The sequence below is a fragment of the Prionailurus bengalensis genome, chromosome A2 (genome assembly GCF_016509475.1).
Source record: "Prionailurus bengalensis isolate Pbe53 chromosome A2, Fcat_Pben_1.1_paternal_pri, whole genome shotgun sequence".
Taxonomy (NCBI): Eukaryota; Metazoa; Chordata; class Mammalia; order Carnivora; family Felidae; genus Prionailurus; species Prionailurus bengalensis.
Genome location: NC_057348.1, coordinates 620723 through 641264, shown reverse-complemented (window position 1 = coordinate 641264; position 20542 = coordinate 620723). Strand labels below are relative to the sequence as shown.

Genomic DNA, 20542 nt, shown 5'->3' with positions numbered 1-20542 from the left:
TGGAAAGACGGTCAGGGTCCTGCGGTCAGGCCCCCCGGCTGCTGCACTGGGGAGCCGAGGGCCCTGGGGAGCTTTGGGGAGACCGGTCACCACCGAGGGGACTCCTGTCCAGCGTGGCCAAAGACAGACCCCCTCGGAAGCCCCAGTTCCCGCCACCCGGCCACCTGCCGGCCGGCAAGACCTGCAGAGCCCAGCCTGCCCCCCGGGCTGTGAAGCCCACGAGAGGACCACCCAACAGTTCCCAAACACCCTTCACAACCAGCTCAAATCCACCTGCTTTATTTTTTCTTAGAAAAAGGAAAAGGAACCAACCAAACAACAAAGACAAGGCAGCCGCCTGGCTCCCTTGGGCTCTGGGCATGCATCTTGGTTGACGGCCCTGTTCTTCTACTGGCTCCGGCTGTGGCTGTGGTTTGTCTGAACACGTCACTAGGTGTGGGAGGCGCTAACGTGGAGCAGAGTAAAAAGAAGTCAGGGGTGGGGCGAGGACCAGTAGTCTGAACGTAAAGTGCATGGCAGGGGCTTCCCGCGGGGCCCGCGTGCCGGCGCTCTCCCTCCTCCCGAGGCCCGGGGAGGGGGCTCAGCACAGGGCTGCAAAGTCAATGAGAGGCCGTGTTCACTGGCCATGAGGGGAAGGCCAGTCCCCAGTCCCTGCTGTCCCCCAGCCATGGCCCTCCAGGACCCCTGGATTCCTGAGGGGCAGTCGGCAAGGAGGGTGTGGTGGTGGCCTTTCTGGGCAGCAGACGTGGGCCAGCAGTCGGCGGGAAGACTGAGGACCTGGGCCGTGGCACCTGGATGAGACGGGCTGCAGACGGGAACAGATGGGTCACTCCTGGGCCGGCGAACACGTTCTGCATCTCAGGAGGCAGGGCCCACCCTGGGGCCCGCTGACAGGGTGGGGGAAACTGAGGCCTGGTCACACGGAGCTGTCAGGCGTCCAGAGAGACCAGGCAAGGTCGCACTGATCTGAAGGGCCACCGTGTAGTTCACTCCCTGCCCACTGGGGTTAAGCACCACCCTCCACAGAGAGAGCCAGGCCTCCCTAAAGAAGCAGGTTTCAGCCTGCCTGGCTGGTTCTGATGCTGGCAGATAAGCACTCCAGGGCCACTTGAGGGGGGGTGGGGGCAGCACCCTGGGAGAGGGCACCCCGCCTGCACCCCGAGCAGACGATGGGCTCTCCTGCACCCCTGGGGCCTGATTCCCCTCCACATACACCTTCTTGGACTGGAGCAGGCAGGAGCAGGAAGAGGAAGTGGAGGAGGCCGAGCGGCCACCAGGATGACAGCCCGAGCCAAACCCAAGACGTCTCAACCTCCCACCCGGCCACCCGACGCCTCATACACCTCTGGGCTGAGTCCAGCATCACCCGGGGCTGGCAGGACAGGCGGCTCCTGTGAGGGGCCCGCCTCCTGCTCGCAGGAGCTGCTGCCCAAGCCACCCCCCACCCCCGAACCCCCGGCCAGGGTCCTAGGGCAAGTGAGTTCCTCTACCTCTGGCCCAGATGCCGGTGGCGGTGGACGAAGACCGACAGAACGGCGAAGGGCAGAACCGGCCCCGGTCAGCAGTGGTGGGCCGGTGCCCTCGGTGCGTCCCATCCCCCCCAGGTCCCCGAGGCGGCCTACCTGCGGGCGGCGACCCTCACTGCTGCTTGCAGGCCGACAGCCGGCGGATCTTGCTGCTGGCCGAGCAGGCCTTGCGGGTGGGGTTGGAGGCGGCGCTGGCCCGGCGCTCCACCTTCGACTTGGCGCTCAGCTGCGCCGACTCCGTGCCGTTCATGCACACGACTTTGGGCGGGCCCCGGCTCTGCCCGTTCTGACTAGCCTCCTCTTCTGGGACCTGTCCTAGGAGGGAGAAGGCGAGTGTGGGCTGATGGGGGCCCAAGACCAACACCCCCAGGGCCCCCCCAGCCCTCAGGCTACGTCTCCGCCTGCCTGGGCTTAGGTCCTCTCTGCCCCGCCGGGCTCCTCCACAGCCTGTCCCGCCCCGGCCCCTCCCGCAGGGCCCCTCATCCGGCTAGAGGGAGCCCACCGAGGTGGGGGCCCAGCCCACGCTCACCTGCCTGCTCAGGTTTGAGCCGGGTGTCTGCACCAGGTGGGCTGAGTGCTCACCATCCACCCCAGCACAAGGGGAAGGGACCGGGGACCTGGGGCACAGGGACCTGGGCTCGGCCCGTTCGCCCCTGCAGAGGCCACAGCAGGCTGGGCCCTCGGGGCTTGGGAGGGGCTGGGCTCAGGCCAGGTGTGCGACAGGCATCTCTCCCACGAACGCCAGCCTCGACTCCCCGTGCCGGGCACGGGATGAAGAGATCAGGGCCCAGGGCCTGCCGGTCCCTACTCTCAACTGGGTGGCACCAGCCCTTGCTGGCCTCTGGGGAGCCATGGGCCTGGGGCTGCCTGCCTGAACTGTGGGGGCGGGGGAGGAGGAAGGCACATAGGAGCTGGCCAACGTGCCAGGGCCCAAGTGGCTCATTCAGTGCACATGGAGAACCGGCCTGCTGCCCACAGTCCGCCCTCCTGCGACACAGGTGGAAAGCTGCCCACGGCTGCCGCCAGCCGACCTCTTCCCCAGCACAGCGCCCCCTCTGGGCCAAGAGTCCCACTGCCTGACAGCAGCTTCTGGAACACGGCATCTTAGGTCAGAGCTCCTCACTGCTGACAGGCTCCTGCTGAGAAAAGCCCTTGGGGGGGCCAGGAACCCTGCTCTGATGGAGGAGGGGCCATGGGGGGGGGTGCGGGGGCAGCTCTGCACAGACCACCTGGAGCCCAGCCACCGGCACAGCAGCTGTGGCTGAGGCGGCACAGGACCCGGCCTCCCTGCCCTCAAGGGACTGGGGCACGGCCGGCAAGCACCCACTCCACCCCAGCCCGAGGCCCGGCACCCAGCTGTCAGGGTGGGCGGCAGACCTCCACAGTGGGGACAGTCCGGGGAGACCGAGGCCAAGCAGCTGAGAGCCTCTGAGCGGAAGCACCCCACCGGGACTGAAGCGAGGAGGGATCTTGGCCCCAGCACAGCCCACCGCTGACCCACAGGAGGTCAGAGAAAACCCCACTGGTCCTGGAGCAGGACTGTGCTACTTCTGACACGGACGACATCGCCCGGCCAGGCATGTGGCTCCAAGCCTGGAGAGCTGCCCTCGGGTGCGCCCTCCCCTACCCGTCAAAGGCAGCCCCTGGCCTCTCACACGGGCCAAAGGGCACACGGGAGCCAACATACACGGTCAGTATAGTCTGGCGAGGTTCTGGGGATTGGGCAGGGTCCTCACTCGGCCTTCCTGGGACAGCAGACTGTCTGCCAGCGAGGGCCCCTCACAAGTTCCTGACACAACACCCCAGCGACTCTGAGAGGCAGGACGCCTTGTTCTCACTCTCCATGGGAAACAGAAGCTCTGAAGGCCAGGGCTCCCAGAGCTAGGACTCCGTACACGTCACCTCCCGGGACTCCTGGAGCCCAGGACCCGGTAGGGAAACGGCTGAGCCAAAGCCACAGAAACTCAGGGTCCAGCAGGCGCCGGCTCTGAGACGATCCTGCGGCCGGCCATGACAGGCTGTCACAGAAACCCCAAGCACGCCCCCCACAGGAGCGGGACCCATGATCCCCGCCCCGGCTCTGGCAGGAAAAGGGCGCTGGGCCCACGGCGTTACTGCCCAGTGGGGTCTCCCGGGGGCCCACCCACCACACAGGCCACCTCCACACGCCAATTCTTTCTACAATAGAATCCTCACTCCTGGCAAACAAGCCAGCACAAAGGGAGACCGGCATCACCCCCACACGCACAGCGTGGCAAACCTTTATGACAGGAGCCGACAGGCTGGCCCCAGGACACAACAGAGCTGTGAGCGCTGTGGAAGGGGGTTGGGGAGGGGCTGGGGGGGGGGGGGACGCTCGGGCAGCTGCGCAGGCTTAAGGAGGGAGGCAGGGGTGCCGAGGCCTGGCCTCTACGGCACTGGAGCGGGGAGCAGCGCTACACTACGCCCCGAGCTGCTCTACGCCCCCGGCCTCAGCTTCCTCTCCAGAAAGGTCTGAACACTGGCTCCTCTGCGTGCCTCTCTCCTCTCTAAGCCCTGCCTCAGACGCCTCCTCGCCACCTGGGGAAGCAAGGCGACACGCATCAGGGCTGGCGGCCGGGCACCAGGAGGGCCACTGGACCCTCTCGGGCCGTCGGAGGGGCTTTCCCCCATCTCTCACCGCCCGGCGGGACGCGGACTGCACTCCCCAGAACACAGGAGGGTCCCCTCCGGGGATGTGATCCCTGCTACCGCGGGCAGGGGCCCCTGGGCCAGGCCGCGAAGCGGCCGCACTCACCGGGCACCGTGAAGTCCTGAGTGTAGATGATGTCGTCCTCGATATCGAACAGGTCCTCGTCCCCATTGTCGTCCGCACAGCCATGCAGATCCTCCAGGTAGGGCACCACTGTCATGCCTCGCCAGCGGTCCTTGCAGTCTGAGCTTGGCGGGATGGGCACGGGCTCCTCTGATGGCGGGTGCTTCTTCCGGAACCAGCTGTGGAAGTCACAGGTCAGGACAGTGCAGGGGCTCCCCCGCCCTCAACACGGGGCACCTCCCGACCTCAGGCCCAGCCTAAAAGCCAGGGGAAGAGAGCAGCCAGATAACCCAACCCCGCCCCCCACTCACTCCCACCACGTGCACCCCATACTCTCTCTCACCGTGCACAGCGCCTGCACCCCAACCCCCGACTCACTCCCACCACGCGTACCCCCCATGCCCCCAGACCCACCCCCACCCCCACGGCCGGCCCCACACGGGACACTCACCTGTGTTGTCTGATCTGCTGTATGGAGAACCTCCTGGCTGGCTCGTATTCCAGCATCCCTGACAGACCAGCAGGGCGTGGGGAGTCAGTGCTGGGGACGTGGCCCCAGCCCCAGCCCGTGTCAGCCCGTGCCCAGAGGACACCCCCAGGAGAAGGGGTGCGGGCATGTGTGAAGGGAGCCCCAGCTCGGTGCTCCAGGCACTCCCCCCCGGCCAGCCCCCCACAGGCCTGGCCTCCACCAGTAGGGCCGGCCCGGGCAACGGGGCCAACACGCAGAGTCCATAACTGCGAACACTGGGTGCGCACAGCTCCGGGCCCCACGAGGCTGCTGGCAGGAAGGTGGACACCAGAGCCACCGGGGAGCAGGGCAGGCCCACCGCAGCGACGCAGAACCTGTCCGTGTGCTCAGGGAAGTCAAGCACGCAGGCCCACTCTCTGCTGGCCCCCGGCCGGCAAAAGGCAGGGGACGCTAGCGGTCAGCATTGCTAGCCAGGACCAAACGGACGGTCCCCGAGACGGCAGACGGAGAGAACGGAGGCCAAGAGGGCGACGCGCTGTGGACGTTCGCACAAGGGTCTGGTGCTGGGGGGCAGGTCCCACCCCAGAGCCCGCAGCTTCCACATGGTGGGGGCGGGAGGGGAACAGCTCTGAGAACTCGGCACGTCACACACCCGGAGGACAACTTTGTTCTCCAAACCGCACAGCGATTCGATCTGGAGAGCTGGTCGGACCCCAGGCCTCAGGGCCCGGATGGTACTCTCCAGGCCTGGCTGCAGTACAGGGGCATCTGCAGACCATGAGCCCCGGGGCCACCTCGGCCTCAGGGCAAATGGACCTGGAGGAGGTGAGGGACCGGACTACTGATGCCCTCTGCCATCTACCTAAGCTCCCCGATGGGGGCTATTTCAAGCGCTGACAAAAGTAAGGGCAGTAACGGACCAAGCAAAGGAAGCTTCCTTTAGAGAAACCGCCAACCAGCCGCTGCCTGTCAAGAGAAAGTGCGCCATCTGCCACCTCAGCCGTGTCTGAAATGACCTTCGGTGGAAAAGAAAGCCCTCGTGGGGGGTGAGAGGAGGTGAGAGGGCCATGCTCTGGGCGCACTCGAGGACAAGGAGGGTGGACATCACAACCCTCCTCCAGAGTGCCCAGGAGCTTCCAGGGAGAACTGGGGGCGGGCGGGTGGGGTGGGGGGGAGAAGGCCAGGTCTGAGCAGCAGGCGGGCTGGGCCACAGCGCGTACCGGGAACAGGGCAGAGCTGCTTCCCCCGTTCCCAGAACACCCTGGGCTGCGTGCTCAGCCGCCTTCGCCTTCGCGGGTCCTGGGGTGGCTGTCCAGGCAGGGCCCCAGAGGGAGGGGGGCGCCGCACAGGCTGCCCAGCGCTTGGAGTTCGGCCGCTGCAGCCCCAGCCTCAGCCCCAGCCTCGTTTCATCTTAACGTAAACGTGAGTGCCGGCCTGCCTCAGTTATCGGGAAACTCTCAAGAGCACGTGAGGTAACGTGAATCTACTCCTTCAACTGAAGTCACAGGAGATCTAGAAACTGAACATCCAACGCGAGCCGAGCGTAAAGTCAGTTACACGCCTAAGGACTACAGGCAGAGACAGACCCCAAGGCGCTATCTCGGTGACAACTCTTAGGTACCACTCACACCTGAGGGGGTGCTCTGGATGAGCCAGATCATCACCCACCGGGCCCTGAAAACAAACATCCAGGAACCCCAGGAGGCCAGCTGTGGCAGCCCCGCCCCTTGCGGGGCGGAGGGGAGGTGCCACCCTGGCCAGGGCCCTGCGTCGGATGCACAGCGCCCCCTGCTGCACAGCCTGGGACACGCAGCAGGAAGAAACCAGCCGGGGGGCGGGTGGGGGGGGGGGTGCTGGGGGGCCAGAAGAGGGTGGAACCAAGGCCCCAAGCAGGCAGTAGGGCCCAAGGAAGTCAGCAATGCCCCTCCCAGCCTCAGCCTCAGCCTCCAGAGCTGATCCTGCCAGCCACTCTCCACTAACTGGGCCCATTCCTTGGGTGGGGTGGGGGACAGGCCGGGCACGTGGGGCGTGGGGCTGCAGAGATGAAACCCAGCTCTCCAGAGGCCAGTGGTCTGTAGAAAACCCCCAGGGCCCCCAACACCCGCTGGCAGCCCGTTCCCGACACCTCCAGCCCCACAGGTGCCGTCCCGAGGGCCTCACCTCTCAGCAAGTCCGAGAGCGGGGGGCCGCAGTCACCCGGGATCGTGTAGTCTCCCTTCCCGATGTTCTCAAACAACTTGTAGATGTTGTCCCCCTCGAATGGGTACAGGCCTGTCGTGATGTTATAGCTTCGCCCCCAAGGGGAAGGAGAGAGGCCCGGTCAGTTGGGGCCTCTCCTGCAGCCCCAGCCTGGGACCAGCCTGGCACAGGAGCCTTAAACCACCCTCACCTGTAGGGCCTCACACTGGGTGACGGGAATGCTCTGGAATAGGTGGTGGTGGCGGCGGCAGCACCACTCTGAAAACACCAGAAACCACTGCACTGGACCCCTTAAAAGGGTGGCTCTGACAGCGCAGGAGTGATCTCTCAACAAAATAAAACGAAACAGGGGAGCCCGGGGGGCTCAGTCGTTTAAAGGTCCCACTCCTGATTTTGGCTCAGGTCGTGGTCTCACGGTTCGGGGGACTGAGCGCCGCGTCAGGCTTTGCACTGACAGTGCGGGGCCTGCTTGGGACTCGCTCTTTCCCTCTCTCTCTCTCTCTCCCTCTGCCCCTCTGCTCTCACTCCCTCAAAAACAGATAAATACTTAAAAAACAAAAATAAAACGAAATGAAACACCCATGTCGGCCGGCAGCCGCCCTGCAAGAGGCAGGAGGGAAGGTTCTGGAAAGTTAGGGCCTGCCCTCTGTGGCAGGCACCACGCTGACCGCTGCTCACGCAGAAGTGCTCGGGGATGTGCCCCGAGGGACGGACGAGCAGAACTGGGGGACACGGTCTGAGACTCCTCCGGGGTGACGGCGTAGAGTCAGGACAGAAACACTTGCTTCGAGACAACAGCAGTGGCCCTGGGGTGTGAACCGGGGCACACGTACCAGTACGAGCCCTCACGGCCGAGGAGGAAGGCCCGGCCGTGTGCACCCGCACACGGCTAATCCCGAGGACCCCACAAGGCGGGGAGCGGCCCCCTCTGCTCCTACCCACAGGGGGCTTCTCATCTTGGCACCACGGTTTCTCTGGCACTCTGGCCACCCGGCACAGCCCGGGAACGGTGTCTGGGGGACACGCTAGGAGGGGCGGTTCTAGAGGCCTGAAGCCCAAACAGGCCTGAGTCCTTGGTGGGCACAGGAGGGGCCCCTGGCGGGGGTGAAGCAGGGGGACCGAGGCCCACGGGCACTTACAGAGTCACCCCAGCCGACCAGATGTCCACCTTAAAGCCAGAGAAGGTGTCCAGGCCGTTGGCGATCTCAGGGGGCTGGAACGCTGGGGAGCCCTGGCTCGTCCGGCACGTGTCGTCCTCGGCAAAGGGGTGCAGGGCCTGCAGCATCGCCAGGTGGACCTCAGGGAGCAGCCCCCGCGGGAGCGCCCCCTCCCGCCCCCCGGGGCGCTAAGGGAGGCGCACCAACCTCGGCCACACCCAGGTCGGAGATCTTGAGGGTGCCGCCCGTGGTGAGCAGCAGGTTGCCTGGCTTGATGTCCTTGTGCACGATGCCCTGGCTGTGCAGGTACTCCAGGCCGTCCACCAGCTGGCAGAAGTACCTGGGGGGACATGACTTCTGTGACCCGCCCCACCAGGAACCTCGATCCTGCCCCCCGGGTCCCCCCCGGCGCCGGCACCAGAGACATCGGGGCCGCGCAAACAGAAAGCACGGGACGGGTGGCCCAGCAGGGAACCAGAGGGACGCTGACCAATCTGAGCCATTCCTGGTCCCACCTGGGGAAGGCAAGGAGGGCTCCCTGGCCCCCGCTGCCGCCCCACTCCGGGCAGCCCTTCTCTGCACTCCCCATCGGCCCGAGGGCCGCGCTGCGTCCCCACAATCACTCTGCCTGGACGTGACCACATGGCCCTAAAGGGGCCCCTTGGGGCCAGGGACCCAGGCTCACTCTGCCTGCTTCCCGCTCCCTCACGACACAGGCCGGCAGCAGGGCTGGAGAGGTGTGACTCCCCAGGAGGGCCAGCTGACCCGTGGCAGTTCGGGTCACTGTCCTCGGCCTTTCAAGGACCAGGAGGTCCCAGAGTCTCAGGCAGCAAGCCCACCAGGGTCGGCAGACACAGCCGCTGGGCCGGGCAGGCTGCAAACTGGGCCCCCGAAGCTGGGCTTTAAAACACACTGGAGCGTTCATCTCGCTGGTGATCAGAAAAACTCGTCTGAACGCGGGACGGGCCCGAGTGTGGGTCACCCCACGGGAGGGGGGAGCCACGGGCCCCCGCGGCAAGCACTCACCCGTGGGCCTGGCACACGGGGAAGCGCTTCTCGGGCACGCTGTCCAGCATCTCCTGCATGCCGCACACGCAGTACTCCATCACCATATACGTGCGGGGCTAAGGAAACCATGGGCTGACAGGGACCCCCACCCCAGGCAGGGCCTGCCCCCTGGGAACAGCCAGCCAGACGCTCGCGGGAAGGGTTTGGGGGAGAAGACCGCACCGCATCAACAGAGACAAGCGGTAGGGTAGTGCGCCGAGACCACGACAAAGACCAGAGAGATTACAGAGCCCGTAGGGCGCCTCTGCCCCTCCGCTGACCTCCCCAGGGTCAACTTGTAGAGGTCTGTGGTCGCCTAGTCTGGGCTCAGTCCCCCGGCCCACGAGAAGCTCTCAACACCCTGAGGGGCTCCCGCCTCACCCCTAGCCCCCCAGGAAGCCCCACACCAAGAGGAGACAAAGCTTGCAGGGCAGGAGGGAGGGGCGGGGTGGGCAGAGGGGAGGGAAGCCTGGGGGCCGTCAGGCCAGGCCGGAAGCGCCGGAAGCGGCTGTGTCTCAGGCCAGCAGGAGAGAAGGTGGAGGCCCCCGCCACATCTCCCCCAGAGGTGACCCTGAGTGCACCATGCTGGAGAGGAGCCACGTGCTGGAAAGCCCACCACTCTGTGCCCAGCAAGTCAGTGACAGACGCCTTTGTGGAAAGACATCAGTCCCTTGGCTAGACCTGAGAGCCCCCCCCCCCGCCCCCTAGAGCTAGAGCCGGAAGACACAGGGCCCGCCCCCAGAGAGAAAAGGGCAGAGCCAAGGACCGTCCCAGTGAAGTGCCCCTGCAGTGACACTCCCCGCCCCACCCCACGTTCTACCCTAAACAGAGCGGCCGTGCAGGGCAAGGTGCGGCCGGAATGCCAGACGCAAGGAGAGCGCCCTCCACGAGGCCCCCCCGGACTTAGGGGTGGGGCCTGGGACCCCGTACTCCCAGCCCAGGGCACAGGGCGAAGGGAGGGCACAGCACCCACACAAGCGAAGATCGGAAGACACCCTGCAGACCTGGCAGGCGGCACTAGCCGGACAAGGCCGCGCTCGGGCTGGTGCTGCCTCGGCAGCCCCCCGGGGTTTGCCAGCCCACCACCCAGGGTCACCGAGGGAGGTTTGGGGTCCCCAGGCCCTACAACTCCGCTCGACCCCGCAGCCCTGACCCGGCGCTCGCAGAGGGGCCCGGCTACCAGAAGGATATATTTTTTGCTTCTCTTCATTGTACAACACGTCCACCAGCTGGATGACGTTTTTGTGCCGCAACCTCCTCAGAAGTTGGATTTCCCTGAAGACACAAAACAGAGGCGTCAGCGGAGCCGCCCGCGAGAACGGCTCAGAACACCCTGCTCCCCGCTCCGCTCGCTCGGGAAGGAGGGCGCTTGCCCTGGGGGCGCCGTGCAGGGGTGCAGGGGTGCAGGGGCCGCAGGCTCTGAGGCGGCAGTGAGCAGCCACCACGTGCAGGAGCCGGGGCTCGGTTACACGGCAAGGCCAGGCTGTGACTGTCCCCGCCGCCCCGCATCCCTTCCGCGCCTCTTGGTGGGGACGAAGCCCCAGGCGGTGCGCCACGGCTGGAACGTGCCCGCAAGGCCCCCTTGCTCTCCCTGGCGCCCCGCAGCCCCTGGGGAAGGGCAGAGAGCCCAGGAGACCTCCGCGGCTCCCGTCCGGGCACAGGCCCCACCAGAGTGGACGCCACGGCCCACCCGGTGCCACGCACGCCCCCAGCCCGTGCCCAGTGCTGCCCGCTCTGCGGACGGCCCCCCGACGCCTCACCTCTCCGGGGTCTGAACAGGGGAGGGGCCCTCACAGCTGGCAGGTACAGGGGGAGCGGTCGGCAGCCCCTCGGGAGGCCGCCGGCCAGCAGCCGAACCCACAGTGCCACTCCAGGTGCGTGCCGTGCCCGCGAGAACTGAAAACACGTCCACACAGAAGGCTGCACCTGCCTGGCCAGGGCAGCGCCGGCCACACAAACCTCCAAGCTGGAACCACCCCAGTGCCCACCACACACGCGAATGTCCACAGACGACTGTGCCCACCGCGCACGCGCACGCCCCCCCCCCCCCAGGCGCATCCACCGCGCACGCGGACATCGCTCAGCCGCGAGCAGGAGCAAGGCGCCCACCCCCGCCACCCCCAGGACGGACCCCGGACACACGACGCTCAGGGAGGGAACCCGACACGAGAGGCCACGCGGGGTGTGAGTCCACGTGTGTGAAACGTCCAGAACGGGCCCGTCCATGGACAGGAGGGGGGCTCGTGGGGGCCGGGGGCTGGGGGAGGGGCAGGGAGTGACTGCTGATGGGGACCTTTAGGTTGCTTTACGGTTGCTCTAGGGATGACGAGCTAGATAAGCGCGTGGTGGGTGCCCATCCCCACGAATACATTAAATGCCATCAAACCGTACGGAAAGTCTAGGAAGTCCTCGGCAGAAAGCTCAGGCATGGGCTGGAGAGCCCACCGTCCTCACAGACCCAGGCCCCGCCACCACCTCCAGGGGGCCTCTCCTGACAACCCCACCCCCTCCCCAGGGCAGGTCCTCTGCGGTGTGATGCCTGCAACCACCCAGGGCCCTGGACTCGGCGTGTGTGCACAGCCCCGCACCCCAGACCGGAGACCCCAGGCCCAGAGGCCATCGCCTCACAGAACAAAGCACAGGCTTGCAGGCACTTCCCCCACAAACTCACCGACCAAACCCTGTCCCCACGTCCCCACCCCCCCACCCCCCGCAGAGTTCTGGGCTCAAGGAGATTTCTAGCCTCGTTTTCCTGTTTCTCCACAGTATCCCTATCCGTCTGACTACTGAGGCCCAGGGATGCTGCACATATAGAAATACACACACTGAGTGGGAGGGAGAGGGGGTGACAAGCAGAAGCCGGGGCGGCCCTGCTTGTACCCTCTGAGCCCTGGGGACTTACTCTGCCGTCCCTCATGAGCAGAGATCAGAATCCCTTTTTATCCCCCCAAATAATTAACGCAGGGTGTCTCCCCCTCGGCACTTCTAACATTCTGGGCAGGTCGCTGTCGAGTGGGGGCGTCCTGGGCCCTAGTTCAGTAGTATCCCCGCCTCCCCCCGCCCCCCCCCCCCCCGCCACTCCTGACAGCCACAGACGTCCCCAGACAGGGCCCACTGTCCTCTGGGGGTGGGGGGTGTCAGGCGAGGGACGGTGCCCTGCTGTAAAGGATCAAGGTCCGCGACGAGCAGGAGCGGAACCTCAGGCCACCCCTATCCTCGCCTCTGAGCCCCTCTGGGCCAGCACAGGGCATCCCCTGGAACTCAGGCCTCATCTCCCTCCCTCAGCCCTTCCTCCACCCCCTCCCCCCTCAAACCATCCCACTCCCCTGCCTGCCCCAGCCCTGCTCCGTGTGTCCAGAGGGACTCTCCGCCCACTGGCCCATCACCCTCCATTTCTCCCCAACAGGCACGGGGTGGCAGCAAATACCCATTTATGGGGGGGCGGCCGACCATCAGCCCCCAGCCCCCAGCACAGCGCTGCGCGGCCCGGGAGACAAGCGTGCCAAAACGGGAAGGATGTGCAGTCTTGTCTACACCTGCACAAAACCCCACTGGCAGGACGCACGCCAGCAGACCCCTCTGGGGTCACCGCCAGGTGCTGCCTGGACTCCTGTCAAGGGGTCGGCAGCCCAGGTGGATTTAGCAAAAGGGGCAGGAGTGAGACAGCCCCAGAGGAGAAGGGCATCCGTGCACGGCGGGAGCGAAGTTAGCAAGCCCTGCATGCCCGGTGGGGACCGACGGGGTCAGCCCCAGAGACAGACCCCGACTCCTCCAAGCTCTCGCTTCCCGGGACCGCACACAGGACTGGGAACAATCAGCACAGACCACAGCACCGGAATGAGATTCTCCAACACATCGGGATATCTCCGGTCAGCTGCCTTCACTACAGCCTGGTGAGTCAAATGCTTCCTCGACCTGTCCGTGCCACCCTCTTGGCCCTGGAAACTTCCTCAGGGCCCTCTTCATCCAAAGAGATCGCTTCAGGTACCTGCAACGTAACTAAAATGCATGTGTTAATGGGGCACCTGGCTGGATCGGCAGGTGGAGCGTGTGACCCTTGATCTCAAGGTTGTGAATTTGAGCCCCATGTTGGGTGTGGCACCTACTTAAAAATAAATAAAATAAAAATAAAACCCATGTGTTGAGACCAGGAGGCCTTTCCTTCATCCAGCCAGATGGCAGCCACCTGTAGGGGATGTGGGGCAGCAGGACCGCAGCATCTACAGCAGAGCTCCACGCAGAGGCAGGGGGACGGAGCCTGGGACCGCACTTCTAATCCCACACTGAGAGTCAAGGGGCCCCGGGAGGGTCCTCACTGATAGGAAGGCGAGCCCCCCGCTCTGCATTGTCCTCGCGTGCCTCCCCCTCCACCACTGCCATCAGGATGAAACCACCACCCAATGTCCATCCTCTACAAGATGGTCACAGCACCAGCTCTGAACCAAACCAGAGGGCAGCACCCTTGCCTCTGCAGTGAAACAGCTCAACACTCCTACTCCGACGTCCAAAAAGTTTGTCCTTAAAAATAAAAGTCCACACTCTGACGTAAACAGGCGGATCCACCGTGGGCATGCTGGGCCGTCCACTTGTTTGTTTGGTTCACTGTGATCAAAGCACCGTGAGTGAGCACTCGAGTCAGTCACCTTATCTCTACCAGGAAAGGACGGACACAATGTCAGGCAGTCCCCGAACAGAAGGGGCAGTCCCCGAACACAGCTGGCAGCGGCCAGAGCTCCAGGACAGAGAGTGCAGGAGGAGGGCACGCCAAGCCATCTGATCAGGGACCCCCGAGCGTCCTGGGGGTTCCTATCACCTCTGTACTTTCCGTGTCCCCTACAGGTTACATGGTGGGTCTAAACACAAGGAAAAACAATGTGTAAAGAAAAAGGAAAGGCGAGGAGCTCAGCCCGGATGCAGGAAGTGGAGGCAGAGGAAGTGGTGCCTTCCGCTCCCCCCCCTCCCCCCCCCCGTCTCAGTGCCTGTGGTCACAACCCCCACTCCCCCACCCCCCACCCCCGTTGCTGCCTGGGACCTGCCCAGGGTTGCTGCCCAACCCAAGTGGACTGCTTAGCCGACTTGTCGATTAACTGGAGGAAAAACCGAATGAGGGTCATAAAGCCATTCAAGCTTACAGAGAAATGGAGAGTCACTGCCTTCACGGTCACGTCGGCCCCAAACAAAACACACAGTGACAAACAGGCCCACTGCCCTGAGAAGCACCGGCTCCATGCATCCCCGAGCGAGGCCCGCGCGTCACTCCCCGTCAGATGAGGAGCGGTCCACTGGGCTCCGAGGGGCAGACCAGGGGCCACGGCAGCACTGGCAGAGGGACACTGAGCAAGATCCCGTCACCTCTCAGCCCCGCTGTTGATGCTTCTGAACGCTGTCCCAGGAGGGAGACTGAAACAAGGGGAAGTTGCTCGTAGGACAGTCCACACATGTCCCCAACAGCACGACTCACAGGAGGCGTCAAGTGGACACGACCTGAACACCCCACTGGCATGTAGGTGGACAAACAAGACGCGGTCGATCTGTACACGCGCACGTCCCTCAGCTGCGAGCAGGAGCGAGAGGCGCCCACACCCGCCGCCTCGCGGACGGACCCCGAACACACGACGCTCAGGGAGGAAACCCGACACGAGAGGCCACACAGGGCGTGAGTCCACGTGTGTGAAACGTTCAGAGCAGGCTCATCCACGGACAGGAAGGGGCTCGTGGGGGCTGGAGGAGGGGAGGAAGATGGCTGATGGGGACCGGGTTGCTTTCGGGGAGGCGGACCGTTCCCCCAGCCACGCAGCGTTGAGGGTTTCACAATCCGTGTAAGTATTCAATGCCACCGAATCACACCTTATCGCCACCAATGTCGGTATGTGAGTTCCGTGTCAATAAAGCTGTTCGAATAAACTGCAGTCCAGCCGCATGGTGGGCCCAGAATAAAGGGCGGCTCTGCCAGCGTCCCGTACACTGTGAGGCCTGGCTCACGACCTACTGCCCCAAGCTCCCACATTTCAGAATGAGCCCCGCACCAGGGAAGGAGCGGACATCCAGGGAGGACGCCAGGACGGTCCCTGTGAGTTGCAGTGGACGGACCGCGCCCTCCCGAGGCCACCTCTGGCAGCCAGCCAGCCCGGGGTTAAAGTGGAACCCTTCCCGACACGGGGCGGGGCACCCCAGCAGACGCTGGGACCTTGTCGAGGCCACCTGGGACAAGAGCAGGAGCCGACAAAGTCCAGGGCTCTGATCCTGGACACACTACAATCCCAACCATTCACCACCCAGATCCAACTATCTGCCAATCACCGCGAGGCGGCCCAGCCTGGAAGCCGGCGCCTGCCTGCGTACAGAGCAGCCGCCCCCGTGCCGAGGACCCGCTGCTCCTGGGGCTCACTCGGGATACAGCAGCTGGCTGGATGAGACTGGCTGCGGAGGCTGGGGGACCGGCAGTCGGGACACAGCTTGTCAGAGGCACACACGCTCCCTTTGACCCCAAGACTCCACTTGTGGTGACGTGCCCTTCCAGCACCCGTGCGCTTATCACGGCACGTGGCCAGAAGTAACTCGCCAACGTAGCAAACAGAGCCACCGGCACAAGGTGGGTCAGACCCGGCCACGGAGCCCTGCCGACCCAACAAGACCACCACCGAGACGCGTAGTGGAGGCCCGACGACTGGCAGGGGTCCGAGAGCCACAGCCTGAGGGGCAGAGTGACCACCCCGTGACTTTATACGCCGACTTTGTATGCCAGTAAGCAGCAAGTGAATTTTATGATCCCAAACATCTGATGGAAAAGAGCCCACAAAGAACATTTTGTGGCGCATGCGACTCTCCGGAAAGTGAGTTGCAGCGTCTGTCGTGGTCGTGGGCACAGCCAGTCAGCCGCGCACCTGCCGCCCGCAGCTGCCTTCCCGCGGCTCCAGCACGGATGCACAGCGCTGCGCGGCCCGGGAGACAACCGTGTCAAAATGGGAAGGACGAGCAGCCTTGTCTACACCTGCACAAAACCCCACTGGCAGGACACACACCAGATCTCGCCGGCTGCCCCCGGAGAAGCGGGAGAGAGGGAGACCCCACCAAATACCCTCTTCCCAGCTTTTACAGGTTCAATCCATGTGATTTACTGCCCGTTAGAAAAACAATACCACTTTCTTCCTAAAAACGATCAGGGTATATAAAAAATGCTTGAACAGGTTTAAAGAAAAAACACAAAAAAAGACTTGATGAGATCACAAATGACTCTTTCCTACTTGATGCTTTCTGAAACTTTCTCACTCTATACAAAGAACCTGCTAGTTTCTAGAAGCAAGAAGCAGAGAGGAGCAAGTGCAGACCCCAGGCGGTCTTCCTGGGAGGAAGCCACATGACAGGAGGGCCACCCTGGGCCACCCCCACCACCTTTACCACAGGCATCATTCTTTAGGCAAAAGGCTTCTGATCCACACTGGGACTCCAGAGGCTTGTCTGGACGGCTCCGGACACTTCACTCGGAGAAGAGCTATTGGGGTTTATTAAGCCTCTCAAAGACAAAGGAGCCTTTTTTCCCCGCAGCCGGCTGGCAGCATGGCCGGCCAAGGAGTACAGACTTCCCCATGCAAGGACACCCCTTTCCTTCCCCTGAGAGCCGGGCCCTGAGCTGACGAAACGGGCACTGGCACAGGGCCCCACAGCTGGGACACCTTATGCGAACGGCCAAGCCAGCTGGGGACCCCGAGCCACTCCACCTCCCTGGCCTCGGTTTCCCCTCAGGTTCTTCTCAGGGATGCTGCGGGACCGAGCCCCTTGCAGCCCCAACACGGCACGCTCACGTGTCTCCACAAGCTCTTGGGGCCCTGCCTGGCCATTCAGGAGTGCGGAGACTGGGACGCCGGGCTCAGCAAACCCCACCCCCCCATCAGGTTCTGGTCGTTCGTGTCTCCCACAAGTACAAGGGAGCTCTCGGAGGTGGTGGAACGCCCTCTAACTTGACCTTGGGTGTGTGCATTCGTCAGGACTCACACTGCGTCTGGCGGACAAGTGTCTCTACGACACCTGCACCGTGCCTCAGCAGAGCGGGCACTCGCCCACCGCAGCACCACCCCTGTGTCCCAGCAGGGGTCCGCGGAGTCCTGCTGCCACCAGGAGCCCCAGGACAGTCAGCAGAGTGGACGTGGGGGACTCTCGCCACGGATCAGTTGGTGCCAGAACGCAGCCCAGGCCCTTGAGAGGGACTCTGGGAACCTTAGGGTGCTGTTCCCAAGAGGCTGGGGGGCCACAGCGGCACGGAGTCCAGTGGCCAGCCCCAGGGATGCTCCGTGGACCCGTGGCGCCTCCAAGCAGGAGAGCTCAGCCACGGGCGGGCCCTGTTCCCCAGACACATCAGGGGATGAGGAGAGGAGCCCGTGGGACAGAGATGGACCCTGGACATTGGGAGAGGGGCTGTGCCAGGAGTGGGATCCAAGAAGCAGGAGCTCGAGTGCAGCCCCACACCCCGCAGGAGTGCCGGCAGGCTGAGGCCACGCAACCCCTAGGTGTTTCTGGCTTAACGAGAAAACACCTAGAGGGCAGCCCTTGAATGGGGATTCCTGACTCAGGGGCGAGGGGTCGCTTGGACCTCAGGAGGGTGCCGGTGGGCCCCCCCCCCCCCCGCCTCAGTCTCCCCCCGCATGCAGGTGGCCCCTGTCCAACCGCATGTCACAGGTAAGAAGAGACTGGCACAGAGAGCTAGGGCATCCGGCCATCCCTTCTCCACGTCCACAGGCCGGGGCATGAAGACCAGAAGAAGGCCTCATCGATATACAGCCCGCCCTGCCTCTGGACCACACTGTCCAGAGGCCGGGCACCAACACAGGAGCCAGTCCGGTCTCTGTCCTCAGCCCATCCACAATTTCACCACACCCAGACCTGGGCCGGCCCGGGGCAAGTGAACACAGCTCAGCTTCTGCGTGAGAGCAGGCTGGGCCAGGAAGGGGGAGGTGAAAGCGGACAGAGGAGCAGCACTTTCCAGGATGGGCCTGGCGGGAGGGCCGACACCGGGACGTCCAAGGTCGTCAGTCAGTCCTGCCACCTGGCCCGTTAGATAAACCCCTTCTTGGAAACTGGAGGCTGGGAGGAGCACGAGCCCAGGCAGGGTGGGGTCCCAGGGGCTGGCAGCCGACAAGAGGGGCACCTCCTCCTGAAACCAGCAAGAGGGATGGAGACACGGCTCCCACCATCTGTGGGGAGCCTCCTGCATGCAGACTCCGAGACCTCTGCAAAGCCCAAGAGCGGACAGGCGCCCGGGGAAGTCTGGATAAAAAGTTTGCCAGGGCCTGGGCTGATTCCTCTCCCAGGGAGTCACCTGGGCTTGTAGTCACGGATGCATCTAGTGTCACATCCCAAATGAGCAAGAAAGGGCTAAGTTACCCCCTGCTGACCGATAAGCCAGTGCAAACAATTATTTTTGGCAACCGCAGGGCTCCCCTCCAACAGGATAAACAAATCGCATTTCGCCCGGCCCTAGTAACAGCTGCACGCTGCGCAGAAAACCTGCTGGTGGCGGCCAGGGCCGTTTAGGAACACGGCGTCTCAGGGCCAAATAAACATTGGCTGGTTCCACTGGGCACCTAAATTCTTTGGACAGCTGGGGGGGGGGGGAGGCGCGCCCCCCTCCGGAAAAGGCTGTGACACCGCATCCTAAGAAACGGGACACCCGGCTGCAACAAGCCGGCCTGACTTCGTGAAAGTAACAAAGCAGATTTCCACCGACACCTTCCCTGTCAAGGAGGCCACGGGAGCTGAGGGGACAGGAAGGAAGGGAGGAGGAAGGAAAGGAGAAAGGGAAGGACGGAAGGTGACCACCCTCGCTGGCTGGCCGCTCGCTGACCCAGGAAGCCCACACTTACTTCTTCACGTTGGCCTCCCCATTGGGGATCCTTCGCAACTTCTTCTTCTTGAGGATTTTGACGGCTCTCCGGCAGAGCGTCTCCGAGTCCAGCACCTCCTTCACCTTGCCGTAGGACCCCTCCCCCAGCAGGTCCCCCATCAAGTACTTGCCGATGAGCTTGGCCCGCTTGCGACGTGGCTGGTAGATGACCTCCGTGGAGTCGATGCGGTGGATGAACGTGTCCATCCCCACGGACATCAGCTCCCCCTCTGTAAACATGCCCAGCTGCTGCGGGTCGGCCACATCCATCCTGGACTCTCGCGGGCGGTCCCTTTATCTTCCTTATCTATTCCCCCCCGAAGAGCGGTTCTTCCTTTTGTCCCCCTAAAGTTCCCTTCTCCAAGGAAAAAAAAAAAACGCAAAAAACAAAAATCAACAAAAACCGCAAAAAACAAAAACAAAAACAAAAACAAAAAAAAAGGGAAATCCTTCTTCGAAAAGAAACGATTGTACTCGTCGTGAGTTCAAGAGGCGCGCCTGGCCCAGAACCCCGGCACCCGAGGGTGCGGAGGGTCGCAAGTCTGGGTGCCTGCCCGCCTCGCAGCTTCGGGTCGGGCCGGCGCGTCCACGGGGGCCCTCAGGAGGCCGGTGGGGCTTGCAAGTGCTAGGTCATCCTCCAGGGACTTTAGACCCTCGGACAAACACCGCTGCAGCCAAACCAAGTCTTCTCCGGGACGGGCATTACCAGCGGGTCGTGGCGCGCGCCCAGAGAGGGCCCCGCGGCGGCCGGCCGGCCCCAGGGCCCCAGGCTGGGCAGCCGAGCTTCGCTGGGGGCCGGGCACGCTGCTGGGGGCGGCTCCCGGCGGGGCCCGCCGTCCCGGGGGCCCGCGGTTGCGGCAGGTGCCTGTCCGGAAGGCGCGGGGGGCACCGAGGTCCGCCCCCGCCAGCCCCGAGCGCGCGTCGGGGGGCCGGGGGCTGCCCGGGGCCCTCCCGCCGCGGGGAGCAACTTCCGTCGGAGCCGGCCGCCGCCGGGGCGCCCCCACACCGGCCTGGGACCCCGGAGCGGCCGTCCCCCGCCCCAAACGGCAGCCCGCGCTCGCTCTCCGCCGAGAACGCCGTCGGCCGCGGGCCGCGGGGCGCGGGGACCCGCAGGGCTCCGGGCGGCTGAGGCGGCGCAGGCCGAAGGCCCGGGCCGGGGGTTCCCGAGGCCGCCGGGGCCCGGACAGCGCGTGCCCCCGCCGCAGCCGCCGCACGTGTGGAGCAGGCGGGGCGGCGCGGGGGCCCAGCCCATGCAAGGCGGCGCGGAACCGGCCGGCGCCCGCCGCCGCTGCCGCCCGCTCCCCGCCTCAGTCGCGGACGCCCCGGGCCGCCTCCCCCTTCCGCGCCCGACACGCCGCCGCCATCTTGTTTACCTCCCGCCCCCGCCCTGCGCCGCCGCGCCGCCGCACGCCCGCCGGGGGGGCCCGCCCCTCCCGCCGCTGACGTGCCCGCCTGTTGGCTGGGCCGTGAGAC

The 20542-nt window shown here is 64.7% G+C and overlaps 1 protein-coding gene across 3 annotated transcripts; it reads right to left on the bottom strand.

The window, feature by feature from the left end:
* Positions 1-263: 263 nt before the first annotated feature.
* On the bottom strand, positions 264-19896 carry STK11 (serine/threonine kinase 11). Of its 3 annotated transcripts, XM_043590097.1 has the most exons (11): positions 19050-19896; positions 10384-10467; positions 9172-9261; positions 8353-8485; positions 8128-8264; positions 6950-7077; positions 4772-4829; positions 4303-4499; positions 4044-4085; positions 1623-1841; positions 264-805 (listed from the first exon to the last, which is right to left on the bottom strand). In XM_043590097.1, the coding sequence occupies exons 1-10, from the start codon at positions 19337-19339 to the stop codon at positions 1639-1641; spliced, it is 1362 nt and encodes a 453-aa protein (XP_043446032.1). In that variant the 5' UTR covers positions 19340-19896; the 3' UTR covers positions 264-805; positions 1623-1638. The 3 variants fall into 3 exon arrangements, 2 of the variants coding, with proteins under 2 accessions (XP_043446032.1, XP_043446033.1); XR_006298653.1 differs by lacking the exon at positions 4044-4085 and having other exon boundaries at positions 1623-1836; XM_043590098.1 differs by lacking the exon at positions 4044-4085.
* Between the last annotated feature and the right edge of the window lie 646 nt (positions 19897-20542).